This window comes from Olea europaea, chromosome 15 (assembly GCF_002742605.1).
Source record: "Olea europaea var. sylvestris chromosome 15, O_europaea_v1, whole genome shotgun sequence".
Classification (NCBI taxonomy): Eukaryota; Viridiplantae; Streptophyta; class Magnoliopsida; order Lamiales; family Oleaceae; genus Olea; species Olea europaea.
In genome coordinates, this window is record NC_036251.1 from 27,229,621 (window position 1) to 27,237,110 (window position 7,490).

General features: G+C 35.8%; 1 protein-coding gene across 1 annotated transcript; it reads left to right on the forward strand.

The window, feature by feature from the left end:
* Positions 1–1,925: 1,925 nt before the first annotated feature.
* LOC111411488 (protein FAR-RED IMPAIRED RESPONSE 1-like) lies at positions 1,926–5,031 on the forward strand. The gene is made up of 6 exons (XM_023042010.1): positions 1,926–1,989; positions 2,968–3,113; positions 3,317–3,398; positions 3,490–3,557; positions 3,603–4,537; positions 4,671–5,031. Exons 1-6 carry the CDS (start codon positions 1,926–1,928, stop codon positions 5,029–5,031), a joined length of 1,656 nt encoding a protein of 551 aa, XP_022897778.1.
* Positions 5,032–7,490: the final 2,459 nt, after the last annotated feature.

Here is a 7,490-nt window from a genome sequence, read left to right on the forward strand (position 1 = left end):
TATATTTCCCAAAAAATCATTTCTACAAAATCTATTCGCCTAAAAAATTGGGTTCAACCAGTTTAGCAAGCAAAAAATCACAAAATTGTGTAGTTTAAAACCTTATTGTTATTTCTAAAATTTAGAACAAAAGAAAAGTTACTACGAAAAAAAATCATCACCAATAGGATTTTCTTGCTTGCATGCTTGGACTCGCTCTTGTTGGTTTAACTTAACATTAATTTTTAAATAGCACTTCTTAAGAATTGTCAAGATGTCGTGTTATAATAATGGTATACTAAGCCCCTATTTGATCCTCTTTTTTGGAAAAAAATAAATTTTTAAACAGTGTTTTGAAATCATTTCAATCACACATTTTTCAATATAATAATATTACATGTAAATCTAAAAAATTTTCTTATTTTTTAATCACATATTTTTCATCAATACACTATTCAAAAATTCATTCTTATCAAGAGAATTGGACTCAAACAAGCGCTCAGGGTCACTATCCCTCTTGTTTAATAGCTGCTTTTAAAGGGGGGACTAAGGGCCAACTTGTTGGGAATATTGCTAAGCAGTCGTTTGGCCCCAATGTTTTGGAAATAAAAATCGGTGGAATGGTATTTTTTTGAAAAATGAGTGGTTGAAAAAGAAGGAAAAATTTTCGATTTACGTGTAATATTATTTTATAGAAGATTGTGTGATTAAAAATAAAAAAAGAAAAGAAAAACGGAATGTAACTTAATGAGATTCAAACATGGGCTAAAGACACGTTGGTTCAACTTCGATTCTATCTTTGAATTATGGTCAATATCTTTCTGTTTTTTACCCATCCACCCCCTTGTTTTGTTGTCCTTTCTGTCGGTATATTTGATGTAGGTCAATCCTCCTGTAAATACGATAAAAATTAGATAATTATAATAAAATATTTAGTAGTAATAGGTTTATCTTTTTATTCTTATTTATTGTTTAGAATAGGATTTTTAATTTCTTTTAAATTATGACTTATTTTAGTTTCCTTATATTAATGGGATTAGAGAATAATATTGCCAATAAGTATAGAGGTATTGTACATTTTTCAACAAAAAATCAATTATTATTCAATATATAAATGATATGATTATTCAAATATCATTTTTATTTATTACAATAATTTCATAACGCTTTCACTCCAAAATTGGCATCACAACAAGAAAATTGCCTTAATCTAATGGCTGACAATGCTCCTAGTGGTAATCGAACCTTCGACGAAGAACGGAGGCTCAACAAACTCGAACAACGAATCTAGAGGATCGACGAAACGCTTCACAACATCACGTAGATACTGACCGTGTTGAGTTTTGAAAGGAATCACGAGCTCATGAAGAAGCAAGTTGACAAGAATTTACAGACTTTAATTACTATGAATGTTAGTCATTTCAACAAGTATAGCACACGACAACATGTGACTAGAAAATTTACTCAAGTCCCAGCCAAGTTCAAAATTACACAAGTTATCAATACCTCTATTCTTCAACAAAACTCGAGGACAAGTTTTTTTTTTCAAATGGGAGAGATTGATTTAGGACAGTCCTATTGTAAATAGGATAAAAAGTTAGATAATTATAATAAAGTATCCAATTGTAATATGTTTATCTTTTTATTCTTATTTCTTGTTTAGAATAGAATTTTTAATTTCTTTTATATTAGGATTTATTTTAGTTTCCTTATATTAATGGGACTAGGAATTAATATTGTCTATAAATATAGAAGTATTGGACACTTTTCAAAAACAATAATGCTACTCCTACACACTTGGGTTACAAAGTCAGATAACAAAGTAACGTAGACGTCAGGATTAAAATGCAAGCGACGGCTAGGATTGAATCCTAAAACACTTGCAAACCAATTAGGCGCCATACATAAAATCTCTCTTCTTTCGGCCTTCAATCTCAATCAAAACAATGGAGAGAGGACTCAGAGAAAAGACCGGGAACGGGGTATTGTCTGCGACCACCATTTCCTCCAGTAGGTCGAGATTGCAGTAGTATGAGCTCTATCTCCGACAGTAGCACGAGGGTGCGAGATTGTATCTGTGAAAGAAGGTTCTCATTCTTTTCTCTTGCCCTCCCCGAGCTTTATCACTGGACGTATTCAGTCATTATTTTCTGTTACCCTCCCCGAGTTTTATCACTGCACGTTTTCAATCCCAGCTTTCTGCTTCATTGTCGACGTAAAATAATTATTGAACAAGTGTCGGTAAATGCAGCCAGAGAGTACTCAGAGAAAAGAGAATGAAAAGAGTCTTGTTGTCCTGGTAAAAAATTTGAATGGGTATGTATCAATTTTTTGCTTCTAATATTTCTCAGTTTTCGTTCTGTCGAAGTTTGGCTCGTGGAGTAATTTGTTGGTTTTTTTTTTGTTCAATGTTTGGGTCATAGTTTCTCACTACACTTTGTTGATCTGTGGTTTAGGGAAAGCTCGTTTTTAGTGTGGTTTAAGCCTTCTTAGTTGGCTGGCTTTGTTGGTATGTACAGTTCATTCTAGATTTGTAACAATGTGCTTGCATTTTTTAGACAGAAAGAAAATCGAAATCTGGAATTTTCATCATTCATTGATATTTATTATTATTTTTTGAATTATCATCATTGATGTTAATTATATGAAGTTTTCCCCTTTTAAAAAATATGCTATCTATTTAGGATATGAAATCTTTACCTTTTTCACCATTTGTTTGAGTTTCAAGGCATATGGTTTGAATGATACGTATATTTTTCATCTGACCTTCAGACTGTTTGAAGTGACGATGTGGGTCGCAAGCTGCTTCATCTATATATATATATATATCAGTATATGAAAAATCTTGAAAATTTGAGAAGTATGTTGATTCAGTTTATCATGAAAATGTAAATTTGATTTTGCATGATGAAAACATATACTGACTTAAGTTTGTAGGCCTCCTGATATCGTGTATTAAAAAAGTATGGCTGTGTTCTTGTTTCACAGGCGAAGAGAATATGGAAGAAATTTTGTGCACAGAACCTGAAAATGATAATGTCGAGGACAATGTGAATGTTGTGGAAGGTGACACGGAAGTAGGACATAGTTTGACTATGCCTGAGGTTGGCATGAAGTTCAAGGATGAAAAAGAAGTATGAGTTTTATGCGAGATATGCTTATGCCGTGGGATTTTCGATTAGGAAGAGGACTTCAGCGAGGAATGATGCTGGGGTTTTGAAATTTGTTACTCTCACATGCAGTCGTGAGGGACGAAAAACCAGTAATTCAAGCACTTCTCTGAAACCGCAGCCAACAACTCAGATAGGATGTAAAGCTATAATATCTGTATCTTTAGATATCCATGGTTACTGGAAACTTAACACTATCCACCTCGAGCACAACCATGAGACAAGTCCTACTAAGTCGAGGTTATATCGGTACAACCGAGTGTTGAGTGCCCACGTGAAAAGAAGCTTGAAGTGAATGACATAGCAGGAATACCGTTGCATAAAAGTTTTAACTCTGTAGTCGTTGAAGCATGTGGTTACGAGAATATGACGTGTGTTGAGAAGGATTGCCGTAACTACATTGAACAAGTGAGATGACTCAGACTTGGTGAGGGTGATGCAGCTGCAATATAGTCTTACTTTTCTGAAATGCAAGCAAAATGCTCGAGATTTTTCTTTAGTATTGACTTGGATGATGATTCACGGTTGAAGAATGTCTTTTGGGGAGACAATCGGTATAGGCAAACATATAAAGAGTTCGGGGATGTCGTCACGTTCGATACAACTTATCTTACGAATAAGTATGACATGCCCTTCGCCCCGTTTGTTGGCGTTAATCATCATGGGCAATCGACATTGTTGGGTTGTGGTTTGATATCGAATGAAGACACTAATACCTTTGTCTGGTTGTTCAAAACATGGCTTAAGTGCATGGGTGACAAGGCTCCACATGGAATAATTACATATCAAGATAGAGCCATGCAGAATGCAATTGAAATAGTTTTCCCAAATACAAAACATAGGTGGTGCATGTGGCATATTTTGAAGAAGATGCCAGAAAAATTTGGATACCGCGTGAATAAAGCTTCGATATTCTCGACTGTACATGTACTGGTATATGATTCGCAGTCTATCGAAGAATTTGAGGAAGGTTGGAGAGATATGATCAAAATGTATAACTTGCATGATAACGTTTGGTTGTCCGGATTGTACGAGAATAGAGTTCGTTGGGTGCCCTATTTCCTGAGAACAACCTTTTGGGCTGGCATGTCAACGATACAACGAAGTGAAAGTATGAATGCCTTCTTTGATGGTTATGTACACGCAAAGACATCATTGAAACAGTTCGTCGAGCAGTATGAACGAGCACTATGGAATAAGGTTGAAAAGGAGTTTATTGTTGATTTTAAGTCATTCTCTCAAGTCTTACCGTGTGCAACAACATACGAAATTGAGAAGCAATATCAGTCATGCTATACCATTTCGAAGTTCAGAAAGGTTCAAACTGAGTTCATGGGTAAAATGTATTGCGATCTCATATCTGCAGTAAAGGGACATATGGGGACGAAGTATGAGGTACTTGAAGACGTAGTCTGTGCGCGAGCGACGAAAGAAAACATTATTTCTGGTGTGGTTTAATAGAGAGAAATGTGAAGTAAATTGTAGTTGTCACTTGTTCGAGTTTCGGGGAATATTGTGTAGCCATGCCATTGCAGTTTTGATACAAAATGACTTTACTGTCGTGCCGGATCGGTACATTTTGCGGAGGTGGAGGAAAGATGTTAGCAGGGCACACACGAGAGTTTCCGTTAACTATGATGGTTTGGTTACCACTCCAGCACAGATGAGGTATGACGATATGTGTCATTCGTTTGCAGAGGTGGCAAACCTCGTAGCAGACAGCGAAGGGAAGTATGGTGTGATCATGGATTGGATACAACTTCAGAAGAAAGAACTTAGTTCCACAAAGTTCGATGGTAATTTAAGCACTTCACAGTGTATTCCATCTGAAAAAATTGGAAGCGCGATTATAAGGGATCCGAAAGCATCAAAGAGGACGTAGAAAAGGCCCGTTGGAGGCAAAATCGAGTAAATCAAAGGTATATTCCAATGTGACTCTTGTATCCAGCTTCTGTTCTATAGTAATTACCGATAGTTATGGTGCACATGCAGGCACGGTCGAACCAAACAAAAGGAAAGAGTCCAATGCCGAAGCATAGTAATATCCCCAATTTGACGGTATAATGTTCGTTTTTAATTGATGTGATTTTTTAAAACAACAATGCTATGGGCTTCTTGATTGATTGCTTGACACTTTGTTACAGACTCAAACATCTGTCCAAAGCCAGGCTCGAATGCCACTTCAGGAGGCATCTGGTTCGACCCAGTTGGATAGTCCAACCTTCAGCCCGTTGCCTTTTCCTATGCATGTCGAAAGCCAGTTTTCAGCAAACTGATAACTGGAATCTGATGATAGTGACTTTTGTGAATGATAAGGGAGATTTGTACCTACTCCAAGTTGCTGCTGTAAAGGTAAAACCACAAACTTCTGAGCCATATAGCATTATAGCTGCATCGATGCAAGTCTCTCTAATTATCTGGACTGGACATAATGTAGGATTTTATATTTTGTATCAGAAATTTTATATCATGCTCGCATGTTATTATGGACAAAACTTGTACATGCTTGAATATTAGTTCCATTAGGTTTATTTTGCACGAGAGGAAAATGTAATCATTTTGAGGCTTCATCTAGATACTTTATTATAGCTTAGCAAATGTTTCTCTCATTTTTGCAGTTTTTAATTAATATATGTTGGTTGACGTGCTTGCCTTGAGAGATAAATTAGCAACCATCAAAGGTTAAATCAATGCAAATGTACAATGTACTTATTTGTGCTTTCTCCATGGCCATTTTATAATGAGGATTCATTTCTTGCTGTAGTTTTTTGAGACATCTAGTCAGAAAATGGTTGAGTTTTTACAAAGTTTGGTTGGAATCATATATAGAAATCATGCAGAAAGTATAACTACCTTCCTCAAGGATAGCGTGGATGAAGAGATGAAGGAGAACAACTCTGATTCGGATATTAAGCCTGCCCAAAAAAAGCGACTCATTTTCTGTGTTGAAGGAAATATCAGTGTTGGGAAGCTACAAAAAAAGCGACCTCTGAACTTTTATTTGTTTCATGAGACCACGCTTTGTAGTGCAAAATTCAGTTCCCATTAGTGAAATTTACTCAATTGAAATTGAAAATTTCCTTCATTTCATCTCCTCCTTTTATGAAAATTTCCTTCATTTTTCTGTGGTATGTTGTTCTTGTTTCTATTGTTTGATTAACGAGCAGTGGGTAAAGTAGTATTTATATTTTGCATGATTTACAACTTCTATTATTTTGGTGAATGTCAGAACTGAATGGTAAAGCACGGATTTTGATAATATTCTTTTTGTTTCTGAAGTTTGATCAATAGATACCCTGGTGTCAAATTGATTTGTTTCATAGTAGTGATGAATTTTCAATGTTATAAACGTTTGATTTAAAGTTGAAATTCCTCTTAAATGGGTAGGTCAAAAATGAATTTTTTTAATGGATGGTGACGCATTGAATAAATAGTATGTTAGTCATTATTCTAGTAGTTTAGTCTTCTAGTAGTTTAGTCTCCAGCTTTTCAAACTTGCAGAGATCAGGAAGAGTGCCTGGTGTGGGCATGATTCATGCACCATTTTCTTTGTTACCTATGCCATTTCCTGAAAGTCACTGGAAACAAGCTTGCCAAATAGCTCCCATTTTCAATGAACTCGTGGATCGTGTGAGTTTGGATGGAAAATTCCTACAAGACTAATATGGAATGTTCCATTTTCAATGAACCGAAGTCATGTTTTGGGTATTTCCTGTCTTTTATGGCACGTTAAATGAGCCTCAAATATGCAGATTAATAACTACTCGAACAACAACAGAAATATGGAATGTTCCATTACACCATAGACATATTTCTATCAGAATAAAGCTTCCAAATACTACATCACCAAATAATATACATATTACAGAACATACTACATCACCAAAAAAAAACATTACATGACTTAACCAACTACACTATGCCTTGTCCTTCCCCTTATTATCTCGTTCAGCAGGTGGTTTTCAACGGCGGACGGTAAAGTTCACGTTTACAGAACTCAAAAGTTCCTCGGCGTCATTAAGCCGCACTTGAGATTCAAATGTTTGAGACAAATCATCCACTTCTTTCAATGTCGCTGGTTTAGCCAACGTAACACTAGCGTCACTGGATTCGCCGATTGCTTCTCCTGGTTTGTACCAATCCCAAAAACCGCACTTCTGACTGCAACATTTGAAGAATTTTCCTTTGTTACGAGTTTCCTTTTCCACCACAAAAAAACTTCTGAAATCCTCTCGCACAATCTGGGCATCGACGTTTTATCGGACAATCATCAAAGAAGTGCCCAACACCATTACAGCCATGGCAAATTCCTGAGTTCTTTCCTGGCATTCTGTCGTAACA

Coding starts and splice junctions, on each gene's coding strand:
- LOC111411488 (XM_023042010.1), top strand. CDS start 1,926: ATGGAGAGAGGACTCAGAGAAAAGACCGGGAACGGGGTATTGTCTGCG. Junction 1,990..2,967: donor TGCGACCACCATTTCCTCCA/GTAGGTCGAGAT, acceptor CTTGTTTCACAG/GCGAAGAGAATATGGAAGAA. Junction 4,538..4,670: donor AAGGGACATATGGGGACGAA/GTATGAGGTACT, acceptor AATATTGTGTAG/CCATGCCATTGCAGTTTTGA.